This window comes from Myotis davidii, unplaced genomic scaffold (genome assembly GCF_000327345.1).
Source record: "Myotis davidii unplaced genomic scaffold, ASM32734v1 scaffold370, whole genome shotgun sequence".
Classification (NCBI taxonomy): Eukaryota; Metazoa; Chordata; class Mammalia; order Chiroptera; family Vespertilionidae; genus Myotis; species Myotis davidii.
This window is the reverse complement of record NW_006288615.1, coordinates 16909055-16923366: the sequence shown is the minus strand read 5'-3', so window position 1 is coordinate 16923366 and position 14312 is coordinate 16909055. Positions and strand designations below refer to the sequence as shown.

Here is a 14312-nt window from a genome sequence, read left to right as displayed (position 1 = left end):
AAGATCTTTTTTGGCTCTTCATCAAGAAAGCCTGATGGAGTTCTAGGTGGAATGGGGATCCACCTAAGACTGCCCTCCAAAAGTTTCTTACTCTCAAGCTACTCCACATTCAGTCTCTAGCAGTTCTTCAAAATTACCATTGTTAAAAGAAAAACTGAAGCATATTAAAGATTTTAAGTTTATTTGAGCAAAAGTTGACTTGGATCAGACCCCAACCAGAAGTGGTTAGGAGTACTCTACCCACAGGTGCTCAGGGAGATACTTTTTGTAGAGAAAAGGTGGAAGCAATGCAAGGAAATTAACTGGCTATAGCTTTAAGCCTATTGGCTGTTTGTGATTGGTTGTACTTAGGTTTTAATTTCATAATCTTGAGGCATCTATAGGCTTAGACTTTGGCTGTTTACCTAAGCTACCATGGCCTTAGAGCCATATCAGTCTAATGACTTCCTTGTAATTAACACCATTTAAGGGTTCCTATCCGTCTGTGGTTTCGGTGTCAGGTAGCCAAATCTCAGCTAACTCTCAGGATTCTCTTGACTCTCCACATTTTGGGGTGGCAGTTTCCTCTACAATCTCAGATCTCTGACTAGCCTGAGAGAAGTCATTATTTTCATGTTTTTCAGCTTTTTCATGTTGTAAGGATGGGAGTAACAACTTCTAATCTCTGTATGTGTGGAAGCTGAAATTGGAAATCTATAAGCCAATTCTGAAGTAGGAAAGACTTGAAAAATAAAAAAGCTGCACATAGAAGCCAAAGAAGTCTGTAGATGATTTTTCCATTATTTAATAAATGGAAAAACTTACAAAGTTATTTCACAGTGATGAAATCTGTCTATGAGTCTGACTTGGTCATTCCTTTAATTTCATCTGGTCAACCAAAGAGTGATGACATTGATGATCATGAATTACAAGACTGAGGCATACTTTTCTAAGATCTTAGTTGTATTATTCTAAAATGCCAAAACAAGGGAATGTAATTTCTAAAAGTATATCTTTTCTTTAAATAATTGAATGTTATTCTCCCCACTTCCTAGAGATTTTCTCACCTGAAACGAGCAAGAGAAAAATTGAAATCCAGAATGTGGTTGCTTTTATTTGACTCAGATTGCCTCACTAATTATTTAGCCCATAGAAGTTTTGCTTTCCCAGCAAGATCAAAAACTCATTTAGACTGAGCACTTTATCAAAGTCCTCTACTTTAGCCTAGCACATTGTTTTGCACACAATAGGCCTTCGTTAAATATTTGAATTAAATTGGATGCGGACTTATATGACTTTTTATTGCGCTGGGTTGCCAGAGTTCTGCCATGAGCTTTGTGTCCCAATCTAGCTTGTTATTCTTATCACTTGGCTTAAAATGCTGTGCATTGCAAAAGGCTTCTGTGAGCAAGTACCTGAGTAAACAGAATTACCTGCTTTCAAAAGGACCTGCATATGGTTTTTCACGAAACCTATTACAGTGCCTTATACCTTATTATAATCTACTGGGGAATTATTGTGCATCTTGTAATGGAGGCTAAATTCATATTTTTCACCACCTGATTAGTATTACTGAATTGGCTCTGGTGCCAAAAGGAATATTTTCCCTTATTGTTTCTCCTTTTCAGTAGTAATAGAAACATAATAAAAAGCAGTAGAATGCATCTGCTCTCCAGAAACAAACAAAAATCAATTACGGTCAATCCTGAGGGAAGTCTTCAGTGGAGAAAGCCAAGAAAAGCAGAGAGCTGAATACCTCTGCCTTTATCTGTTCTCTCTGCCTAGCTTTTTAGGATGATATTTTCATAGCCCAATTTGGATTCATTCATGCCCAGGGAAGAAGGGAAAATTTTTATTTTCAACACATGATTGATGTGTTGAAATGTATGAAATTTAATTGGAGAAGAGTCCATTTCTTTCTAGGACCAATCTGCAATATGTATTTTCTGGCTGTAGGTCAGAACATAGAGCCACCCTAGGAAACAAACCAAAGAACATTAATGAAGGCTCACTCTGTGCTCGCTCACTCTCCACCTTCCCTATCTGTAGCCCAACACAGAGAGTGCCTGGGGGACATGGAATTGTGAGTGTTAGAGGGCCGAGAGCATCATGGGGAAATTTTGATGTGATTGTGGGAGGAGGTGAATACCGCATTTACCTGCACCGCCATCTTGACTCTCCTTCCCGTATTGCTGGAAATTTTTTTTTATTAGTTAAGGTATTACAAATGTGTCCTCATCCCCCCCATTAACCCCCAACCTCCCCCTCCACACACACACACACTCATTGGAAATTTTTAAGATCCAGCCTGCTATCTGACAACCTAGAAGGGCTTAAATGCTTTTTTCTCAATGAATTTGAGTCCGACAGAACATGAATTCTTCCAAAAGGTGAGCAAAGTCATCTCTAGAAGAAGAGAGCAGGTGGGATGGGGTCATTGTCCCTGGAATTCAACTCCCAGGTCTTCCAGTTATTAGCAGGAAGCTCAGTCCCTATGTGTCTCTGCCCTTGGTTTTCTCAATAAAAAATGAGAGGAGTAATAAAATAAGGAGATGACACGCATCAGGGCACATGTGCAGGCCAGATGAATAAAGGGCCTGCCACAGGAAATGTTTGGTCTTGCCTTTAGGGCTGCTTTCCTTGTCTTCATTCTCATTAATATCACCAGGCCACTTCTTTCCCTGTCTCGTTTAACCTAATCATTTATAAAATGAAATTCTTTTCCTCATTCTCTAAAGCACAGCTAAGCTGAAATTCTCAAAAGAACTTTACTTGAAAGCCAGGCGAAACCAGAAAAGGAAATACAAAAGCAATAAAGTCACACTCATGACCGAGGAGTTCCTGAACAGGCATTAGCAGGTGGCTGTTTTCCAGGGACCTGGCCTACCTGTCACAGATGCCCTCTATCTTACAACAGGTGGCTGCTGGGAACCAATATAATTCTTTAGAACATAGGCGCTTGCCTACCTGAATACAGTGTCCCCTTTCAAAGACAGATTGTTATTCCCCCAAAATAAAGCTTCCCCTGCTTTCAGCCTGCATGTGTTCCTTGGAGGTTTTATTTAAATAAAGGGACTGAGCCTTCTCAAAGCATCCATTCATTATGTTGCCCTGAAACTTAAAACTTTTCCAGCCAAGGAAGTTTCTAAGAATGCCGCCTTTCAACAGATTCAATAGCCTCCCGGTCCTGGAATTGGAACTAGGGTTATTTAGCTAAAAGACAACCTTGTGGACATTTTACCCTTTTAGAAGCTGCAAATCAAAGGAACAATTCTGGTTGAAGCCTGATGCTTCCCCCTGCTTTTGTAATACTTCCTTTTCAGGACTCCAAGGGACCAGAAAGGGAACTACCCATCAAAATAAACTAACCTAAGGACCACTTCTTAGCATTTTGTTAAAATACAGCCACTTCTGTAGAAACTAAAAGATGCAATTTTCAAATAATGTTTCATTCCACCTACTGGAGAATAAACATCTGTCAGCAATCCTCAAGTGTGGGGATCTTCTCAATCTCTATTTCAGCCAGCCTCTAAGACTAGTGCCAAGGAAAGGAGCTTTTCATATAGGAAAGAAAAGATTGCCTCAGCAGTTAATCCCACATCCATCTACTCTCACGTTTACCTGCATCTCTTTCTTTCAAGACATGAAGAAGAAATAGGTTTCTACTACTATTTTCAGGACTAACCAGAGGCTTCTACTACTTGGATACATAGCCAGGCACAGTCCTGGGCGTATAAACCAATCTGTGTAATGTAAAGATGCAGGAGGCATGAGTACTGGGAACTCAGGGCTCAGAAGCAATCATGTTCTTAACTGCACATGGTTCCAGAGTCCTGGTGCCTGCCGGTCTGGCACTTTTGAATATTTTGTTCAGACTTGGCCCCACAGAATTCTCTCTGTCTTCTTGGAGGAGGTGGTACAAACACAGGGACTCTGTAAGCTCATGGCCCCTCTCCCATTGGAAGGTATATCATGAGGGAGCATGGGTTATTTTAGGGCAAAGTGGGTCTCTGTTGAAAGCTGCTATTGAATGGGACCAGACTGACATTCCTTGGTCTGTGCCAGTTGTAAACAGTATGCTGCTAAAATACTATAATATTGCTTGACACCTGTACTCTAGTGATTTCAAGAGGGGGAAAAAGTCTACTGGATGTCAGCGAGGTGATGAAAAACATTCAGTGAGATTTCAGTCATACTAAATAAATCTGTCTCATCTATTGTTTTCTTAAAGCTTTAAGAGTCTTTTCACTTTTTCCTTAATGCTATTATATTAAGAGCATCAATGCACCTGAAATTTATCATTGATAAAATGATAGGTATATGTTTATGCATGTCTATTTGTATTAGATGCATAAAGTATTTAAAATTAATACTGATTTTCATTTCCCCCAATTATATTTATATAATCCTATATAAAATAAGGATTAGAGTGAAAACCTAACAATTTATTTTCAATGTAATGGCTTCTGTTTGCAAAATATAAGGCTTTTAATGTGAAGTATAATAATCTCTGCATTAGTTTTTCTGTGAGTGCTATAACAAATTGCTGCAAGCTTATTGGCTTAAAACAACACAAATTAATAACCTTACGGTGTTATAGTGTAGAAGCCTGAAATGGGTCTCATGGAGCTAAAATCAAGTTGTCAGCAGGTCAGTTCCTTGCTCTGGGGGGAAATTCCTTTATTGTTTTGCCTTTTTTCATCTTCTAGAGGTTGCCTCATTCCTTGGCTCTTGGCCTCTTCCATCTTCAAAGCTAGCTGAATCGGGCCGAGTCCTACACACTCTGCTATCGTCTGGTTCTAATTCTTCTGCCTCCCTCCTCCGCCTTTTAAGGATCCATACGATAACATTGGACCCGCCTGGAAACATGAGGATTATCTCCCACTTGGATCCTTAAGCTAATCACCTCTATAGAGTCCCTTTTGCCATCTAATCTAATATATTCACAAGCCCTGGGGATGAGGCCATGACATCTTCTGGGGGAATCATTACTTTGCCGACCGCAACCCATAAATAAGCCTGCCATCTTTTACCTTCTGGAAGTGGCATAAACAGTGTGGTATTGATGTTTCTGCCATCACCTGTCACTGATCCCATCTTTGTCCTCCTTTTGGAAATGCCATAATGCCATTACGAGACATTTCCGAGAAGTAAAGGGAATTTTAATAGGACTAGGGGACTCAGTGTGTGGCAAGTCAATTCTTCAGCTTTCTTCATCTGAAGAATGTGGGTAAGGATAGAAGCTTTGTCTAGATCCTGGAGCTGTTGTGACAGCCACAGAATCCTGAAAACTGTGCACTAACCTTGAAAATGAAAGAAAAGGTACATGAGCTGCCCCAGTGGGGAACTTGAATGCATACAACCACCAAGAAGTATTATTTTAAAAATTAAGACTTTTTTCTTAAAATACAAATCGCAGAAAAAGAATCTTTACTACATGACAGAGGATGGAATCACTCACGTCCATCCTAAGTCGATACTTTATCCCTAGCCCCTGAGATAGGTCATTTTAATCTGTATTTATGTTTTCCTTGCTTTGCTTTTGCCTCTGCTCTGATGTTTTTATGCTTTGAGTGGATATCAATTCCCCTCTCGTTAAGCATACAAACATCTAATCATTCCTGTTTGTTTCCTTCATTTTTAATAAATTTATATTTAAATTTTGGCAAATTGGATGGTCTGATTTTGCCCTTTGAATGCCTATGCATTCAAGTTCTGTAGGCAGATTTTAGCTCTTGTGTTTTGTTTTGTTTTGTTAATTCTATTTTGAGTTTTATAAAAATGGATGTTTCTATCCCCAACCCATAATTTTCTTTAGTGAGCTTTTTGTTTAATTTTCTTTTGCTTTAACGTTTTATTTTTCAGACACCTCTCATTGAACCTCCCGCTCCTCTTCGTCCTGCTAACACCATTACCAAGGTAATGGGATGTAGGTGGGTTGATGAGGCATCAGTAACCACTGGAGGTGGTCCATATGTCAGAGCATCCCATCAGGCAACCTCAGGAACATTCTGCAGGGATGATACATATTCAGTGTGTCTTGGTTCTCAACATAAAGCAGTCATACACATGCACAATGTGAATGTACGAATGAGTTGTATTTTTCAAGCCAGAGTCAGATTGGAAAGTGATTTAAGGATTTGTCTGGTTTGTGTTGCTCCTATAAACTCTCTTTCTCTCCCCCTCCTTCCACCCGATTAAAACCCAGGTCCCTTCAGAGAAGATCCTCAGGGCTGGAAAAATTTTACGAAACACCATTCTCTCTCGGGCACCTCACATGATAAGAGATAGGAAATATCACCTAAAGACATACAGGTATGTGCAGTCATTCCAAAGGCTGTGAGCCCCTCCGGCTCATGTTTAGTGAAATGGGAACATGTTTTGCATGGGCAGCATGTTTTATAATCCTCCCGGTTCTGGAAGGTCTAAGTTGTTTTGGATCCAGCATAACTTTAATTATTCTTAATATTCTCAGCAGTTACTTCTGAACTAATTTGTTTGGGCATTGGTTTACTTGTGATAAACAAAGAGAATAAAACTTTTGCATTTCTGTTTACTGGTATCTTTTAGGAAAACGACTATATTTAGATGAGATTCAACTAATATTGACTAAGCATCTATTTATGCTTGAAGCCCTGTACCAGGTCACATTCTATACATTATCTCATTTTATCCTCACCTTAGTGTGCTATGTAGGTGTATGACCATTTTTCAGGTGATGAAACTGAGGCTCCAAGAGATTAATTTTTCTTGTCCAAGTCATAAATCTAATGAGTGGCAGAGTCAAGATTTAAACCAAGGTTGGTTCAGTGATCTGTTCATTCTATCTTTTATTCATTCCACAAGTTTATTAAGCATCTACTGGCCCCCAGGCACGATTGTGTTCCAAGCCCTACAGATACAGGAATGAAAAATATATGTACAATGTCTTTTACAGATTTTACTTAGAAAGTAAATATAGATTTTATTCTATTGTGCATATAGTAAGCTATACAGCACTGTCACAGCTGTAATTGTATAGAATTAAGGACTCATTGTAGCTGTCACTGGAATTAAAAAGTAATAGAGACTAGAGCTGCATGATTTAGTTAAACCTTCTGGGCTGACTGAGCCATGGTGGATCAAATAAGAACTTATGTCTAATCTTTTACTCTTGATTGTATCCACTCAGTAAGGGTTTAGGACTTAGGATGGCCTGTACATGGCACACAGCCTTTGTGCTCTCTGCCTGCACCCGTCATTCAGACTCACAGGCCTCTTCCAGCGGCCGGTCGGACTCACTTTCCCATTTAGCTAAGACATGACCTCAGAACCCATCAGACTTGATACAAGTCAAAACCCATTTGATTGCCATGAACCAAATTCATAAGACAGAGAAAAGCTAGAAAACACATTTTAAAGTCACCATGAAGGGTATGTATCTTTCTAGTGACGATCAACTCTGATAAAACCTGTGAAATTATACCTGGTTCACCCCATAGAAAACCTTTGAGTGTATGAGCCTCAAGATCCAGTCTCTTTCCCAGGGACAGAGATGGGAAAACATTGTAAATTCTTCCCCTTGGATCACTTTTTCTCCACTCCATACACTAACACTCTTCTGCTTGCATTTGTCATAAATGTTTTATGTATTCACTCATTTATTTTTATTTTCAATTATAGTTTATGGTTCAATATTATTTTGTATTAGTTTCAGATGTTCAGCATAGTGGTTAGACAATCGTCTATTTTACAGTGTTTCCCTTGATATTTCCAGTACCCACCTGGCACCATACATAGTTATTACACTATTGACTATATTCCCTATGTTGTACTTTACATCCCCATGACTGTTTTGTAACTACCTATCTGTCGTTCTCAATCCCTTCACCTTTTTCATCCAGCCCCCCAACCACCCTCCCCTCTGGCAACTGTCAGTCTGGTCTCTGTAGCTATGAGTCTGTTTCTGTTTTGTCTGTTCGTTTATATTAGATCCCAATATGGTTACAAGACCAAACTGGATAGTTTATTACATTTAGAATTTTTGAAATGAGATGGGATTTGAGAAACGCTTTAGTCTTATCAGTAATAAATTTCAGTTCCTAACCTTTTACTGTTGATATTTACCATTTTGGAAGCCTCTCCTCCAATCCTGGAAGCTCATTCTTTGAGAGTCTGTGGTCCCCACACACTACTCTAATTTTAAGGGAAGTAAAGGTTAAAAAGAAATTGTGATCATATGACCCAGAGAGAACTTAACCTCTTTCATTCATTAAGTGGATTTTAAGAACTCATATGGCTGAAGGACCTGTTTCTTTTTAAAATTTTGTGAGGTTTTCCCTTAATTTAAGATGTGATTCTGTTTTCCCAAGTGTTGACTTACGCTAGGGAAATTCCAAATATGTCATCTTTGGTGAAAAATAATGGAAACTAGAAGTCATAAACTATCATCGCGTCCTTGCTCCATAGTACTAAGATTTTAAACCCCTGAAATATAGGTGTTATATCTATTCCACACCCTGTGACATAAATTAATGATCTGTTGGTAATGACCCATGATGCAGCTGGAAGCCAAAGGCATGATTTCTCTTTTCTGCAGCACAGTTTGAGTTCCTTGTCTCAGATCTTGTTTCCAGTTCCATCCTCACCCTCCCTCCTGCTCCTCACCCATTATAGCCATTATGTCATTGCTGCAGTATTAGGGGGTTGACGTCTCTCCAGATGCAGTATCATCCCTAATGATCACTGTACTAGTGATCTGCTGTCAATTCTAAAGTGAATAGGGATCATTAACAGGAGGAAACCCAGTGACAAGTGGCACAGCTGGCTGTCTTTGTTCTGTATTCTCACTGCAGGATTCTTATGCCTGGTATCAGGGCCCAGGTGATCTGGGATCATCTCAATTCCATGTGTTCCTTTTAGTAAAGGTCATCATTGAATAAAAAAACCACATGAGATTGACTTTCTATACCTTTACAAGACTCTGCTCATTGATAAATTCTCAGATTAGAAGAGGAATATGTTGACAGCTCATCTGTTCGGTTCAGAATAAATAGTAACTAGGTGCCTGTTGGCCCATTGCAACTCCAGTGTGTGATCAGAGGAGTGCTGGAGATCGAATAGCCTTCTCAGTACCTCCTCCTGGTGAAATAGGTTAAGGTCAGGCTTGAATCAGGACACCCCAGGAGCTCTGATAAATTTCAGTTCCTAGAACACTAGAACTGAAAATGGCCGTAGAATCCATCTTTTTTTCCTCCTTTCTTTTACAGATGAGGAGACAGAGAACCAGAAAGTTGAAGCAATATAGCCACAGTCATATAGCTAATAAGTCGCAGACCTGGTCCTCCCAGGCTTAGCCTCTTCCTAAAGTGCCATGGCACCGAGAACCTCCTCCATGGAGACTAAAGAGGAGCGCCCTGGGCTTGGCCCAGGCTCAGCCTGTGCCCCTGGGGCTGGTGGCATCCTTAGCAGGGGAGGGAGGCCACCAGTGACTCAGCCCCAGCTGCGGGCAGCCGGCTGCTCTGTGACTCCTGCCTATTCCACTATCCTTTGGGATTCATCCCTTGGACTTAAAGATTCCATTTCCTCCCTTGTACCATCACACCATGGACACCTGCCTTTCTCTGTCATCCCACTGAAGGTTTTAGTGTTTCCTAATGAGTGTGGGTGTGCTTCTATGTTTCCTAACTAATGCATGTAGTTGGCCCATCCTGACCAACTTGCCACCGAGGGGCATCTTAGGGATGAATGTGTGACTATACAGAGGGCATTCGGAGCCCTTCAGACGACAGGCTCTGTAGAAGTGCTGATCCTCATTACATGGAACTTACTTCTGAGGGGTTTGCATCGCTAACTGCTTGTTTCTCCCAACACCCCCCTGGGGAAGCTCAGCCGTATTACTTGAAAATATAAAGTGCTGTGTAATTTTGCTCTTACACAGCGCCTTTCACGGAGCATCTCCAGGTGCTTCACAAACATTAACTCATCCCTCACAGGCTCGGGTGAAGGAAGTCAGAATTTTGCTTTGCCTTCATTTTACGCTGAGATTTCCTGGGACAGGTGCAGGAGCAGAGACCTTTAGCTTGCCAGATAATGCTCCCTGTCTGCAGCCCTTCGGTCTCCCCTGGCGCTGCAGCTTGTAATGCTGGTTGTTTAGGCAGCCTCGCTTAGAAGGTTCTCTCACGAGCGAGCTGAGTAGTTTTATTGGTTTGTACAAGAGTTTGAGAACCTGAGGCCACGCCGTGTGGCGCTGTGTTTGCAGCGAGACCTCTTATGGTGGGAGAGCAGTAAGCTCTTCGGAGGGTCTCCTCTCAAGAGAGACATCTTCGTCTATAAGGAGTGACCGCCCGTCCTTTGTGTCCGCCTCCCCTTAGACAATGCTGTGTGGGGACCGAGCTGGTGGACTGGATGCTGCAGCAGACGCCCTGCGTTCACTCCCGAACTCAAGCCGTGGGCATGTGGCAAGTCCTGGTGGAAGACGGTGTTCTCAACCACGGTAAGAGGAGCCACGGGCCCTGGAAACCCTCGGGACACGCTAAGTGCATTTATTTCCCTGGCTAAGCTGTTGCTGAACTCCCACATGGGCAAGGGAGGATTATGATCCCTTGAGGGACCCGCCGAGCTAGCATCTTCATGTAGCAGGGCAGATGCAGCGCGTGGGTGCTGTTGATTGCTGTGTTCCGCCACGGGACCCTCCTAACGCGGGAGACGGTATGAAGGAAAAGGAAATTGCAACCCGAGTGCATCAGTTCTGATTATGTTTATTCGTTTGCGTTCATGGTTCATTGATGGAGTGATTATACTCTGAGCACCGCACTACAGTCCTGGTGCAGGGGCAGAGTGGGGAGAGCAGTGAAATGTGTGGCTGGGCTGACGACATGGAAGAAAGTCATGAATTCAGAAGCTGCCTTTTAACCAGGGCGCTGTCTGGGGGAGCCAGTGTTTTGCCCACAGAAGGATCGTATTTAAAGTCGGGACTGTGCTCTAGAGGGGCAGCCCTGAGAGCCGCTGTTCAGGGCTGGAGTGTGACTGTGGTTGAACCGATCATGCCTCTTGTGTGAAGACCACTCTTCCAAACTGACAAACTATTACAGTCATTCATTTAACTCACCAGCATCTGGGACTCTACTGATAGTCTTGCCAGAGTTCTCAGACTTTACATACAAGCCACCTGGGACTTTTGTTAAAATGTGGATTCTGCTGCAGTGGGTCTGGGCCTGCATTTCCTACAGGCCCTGGATGCTGCTGTTCTGGGATCACGTTTTAACCCCTAGAGTGCCAGGGAGTGCAGTCGCACTCCTCCTGTCTTTCGCCAAAAGTGCCGGGAGCGCTATCAAAGCTTCGAAATGGCGTCCAGTTCTAAGTCTGCTTTTATTAGTGATGCTGATATTGCCAAATATGTCAATGTAGTAAAGGTTTCCTTAAGTTTTTGAATATGTAACTTCATTTACTTGTGATTCATAATTTTTTTCCTAAACTGCTGTAAAATCAGCAAAAATGCCTTGGCAATTTTAGCATAGTTCCTAGGACATTGGTTGGCACTCCAAGGGTTAAGCAGCAGTGATCTACTGCTTCCTGTTATCTTTTGACAGTCCTGATGCTCCAACCTGAAAAGGGTCTTAGGCATTTTAAGACATATAGGTGAGGCCTTCTGAGCCAAGCTCCCTGACCTGGTCCTTCCCAGATTGAAATCTTTTTGTTTAGAAAGAACATGCGGGGGGAAGGGAGGGGGGAACACGTTTAAAAATCACAACTGGAAGGAAATCACTGTAAGATCCCTCTAGGTGTATGTGACCTAGAAGCTTGATCTAGTCACCTTGGTTCAAACAATTTTACTCTGCCATTTTTAAGTGCAGACAGTTTATAAGCAATTCAAAAGAAAAACATGAATTCTGATCCCGACAAATTAGGGGTTTTTTTTTGTTTTTTTTTTAAGTCTGTACTTTCAAAAACCAGTTTAGAGCAAGACCCGGCAGCTGATTATTGTCCTGTGTGGGGCCTGGCCCCGCATGCTAGAGAATGTCCCCACGGCAATTGTTGCTCATCTCCACAAGCTGGCAGGTTGCCTTAGGGACAGTCCTAGGGCGGCCCAGGAGGTGGGCGAGTCAGAGGGAGCCCTGTGGCCTCACTGCAGCCCGAGGTCACGCCTTCCAGCTGCACAGCCCTAGGCCAGGGAGGGAGAAGGCTGAGGAGTCTCACCCTTTGCTACCACTTGGCTGTCTGGCCTGACACCCGGGGCGGGAGGCAGAGGTGCGACAGCTGACGCTTGCCTCCATGCTTCCCACAGCGGACCAGGAGCATCATTTCCAAGACAAGTATTTATTTTACCGCTTCCTGGATGATGAGCACGAGGACGCGCCTTTGCCGACGGAGGAGGAGAAGAAGGAGTGTGATGAGGAGCTGCAGGACACCATGCTGCTGCTCTCACAGATGGGCCCCGACGCCCACATGCGGATGATCCTCCGCAAATCGTGAGTGAGAGCGCGGCCAGGGCGGGCGCACACCTGGGCAAGGGAGAGGAGAGGCTGCTTTGGAGAGCCCTGGCCTCACCCTGGGTCAGGGGAGGCACTCGGAAGGGTGACACAGCAGTGTGTCTCTTTTCTGTTTTGTTTTTGAGCCAGGTACCTTCATTTCCCTTTCGCATGAGTTAAAAATATGGAGGTTTTTAGTGGTTGGCTTCAAAACTGAGTCCACATCGTAACCAAGCTTTGCTCAGTGACAAACGGCTCTGCTTCGATGCCAGACCACCACAGCCCCGTTCTTCCTAATGCAGTACGGCAGCGGCTGTCAGAGCCACAGACTTATGCCTGTGCTTGTGTATATGCATTCGTTCGTTCATTCATTCATTCATTCATTCATTCAGCACATCCTTTCTCCCGGCTCCAAACCTCTGCTCTTTAACGTAAAGACATACTAAAGAGAACCTCACTGCTCATTACCGCTTCGAGGTCCCCATTCAGCCAGTGAGGCGCTCTCTCCCATCCTGGCCGAAACCCACCGGACTCCAGACGCAGCCCAGCAGCTGAAGTTGAGGACTTCAGCTGTTTAATCAGATTGATTCCGAAAGAAGGGACCGAGCCCCTCCTCTGTTCAGGGAGCTCTCCCAATTGGCATGGGGCACACAGCGGCATATGCCACAGCCCCAACCTCAGGGGAACCTTTTCAACAGAGAGGGCTTGGCACTCGGTTCTGAAACCACGCACAGGCTTATGTTTTTCTGCTGGAAATGAAATTGTTCTCCACCCGGCAACCGGTGCCGGCCAGCTGTGGATGTCAGCTCTGAGTCACTGGCTTGGCTGACCTCAGATGGTTAGCGGGTCTCGGTGAGAGGGTTGGACCTTACATGTCTGATGTGTCCCCTGGGCACTTTCCAAAAGTGAGGTGTCCCTCGGACCAGTTCCTTGCTGTCCGCGCCTCACACCAACTCACAAAGCCTCTCCGCTCTCCTTTATGTCCTTTGCCCAGGATGCGTCCCCTTCCACTCGCCCTGCCTCAGCGCTGCACCAGGCTTTCCAGCAACTTCATTTCTATCGCACCGTGTCCCCTTTGTCAAAACTTCCTCTTGGCACTTAATTCCCCTACCACGTGTTTAAAGGCCATCTCTCATCCCAGTTGGCACCATCATCCTTAACTCTAAAACCATGGTTTTTTTTTCATTCGTTCGTGCCGTGGGCAAACTACAGCCCTCGGGCCGGATCCGGTCCATTTGAAATGAATAAAAAAAAAGACCGTGCCCTTTTATGTCATGATGTTTACTTTGAATTTATATTAGTTAACACAAACACTCCATCCATGCTTTTGTTCTGGCCCTCCGGTCCAGTTTAAGAACCCATTGTGGCCCTCGAGTCAAAAAGTTTGCCCACCCCTGCTTTAGCCTCAAACAACAACAAATTGTTGGGGGGTTTTTTGTGTGTTTTTTTTTGGGGGGGGGTGCCTTAGAATTTTATTTCTTCAAACAAAAATTTTACTGAATTCTAAACATCAAACAGAAAGCCAGAGTTGCATAGCCCTAACCATAAGGAGCATCCAGGAACCCTTCCCAGGCTTTGCTTTGTCTGCCCTGAGGGATCGCAGGGGTTGGTTGCGGAGGGGACACAAGAGAGTCCCAGGGCTTGGGGAGCTCATGAACACCATCATTCTAAACCAGGGGTGGGCAAACTTTCTGACTCGAGGGCCACAATGGGTTCTTAAACTGGACCGGAGGGCTGGAATAAAAGCATGGATGGAGTGTTTGTGTGAACTAATATAAATTCAAAGTAAACATCATGACATAAAAGGGTACGGTCTTTTTTCTTTTTAGTTTTATTCATTTCAAACGGGCCGTAGTTTGCCCATGGCTGTTCTAAACCATGCTT

General features: G+C 43.4%; 1 protein-coding gene across 7 annotated transcripts in view; it reads left to right on the top strand.

Moving 5' to 3' along the window:
* The window catches only part of RAPGEF4 (Rap guanine nucleotide exchange factor 4), a 225534-nt gene that overhangs the window by 123998 nt on the left and 87224 nt on the right, over nucleotides 1–14312 (top strand). For 5 of the 7 annotated variants that reach the window (XM_015561981.1, XM_006760616.2, XM_006760618.2 and 2 more), the window contains 4 exons: nucleotides 5845–5898; nucleotides 6188–6294; nucleotides 10332–10453; nucleotides 12245–12428. In XM_015561981.1, the coding sequence (XP_015417467.1) occupies nucleotides 5845–5898; nucleotides 6188–6294; nucleotides 10332–10453; nucleotides 12245–12428 (467 nt within the window). The remainder of the gene's footprint in view (nucleotides 1–5844; nucleotides 5899–6187; nucleotides 6295–10331; nucleotides 10454–12244; nucleotides 12429–14312) is intronic. The other 2 variants (XM_006760619.2, XM_006760617.2) reach the window with 1 other exon arrangement.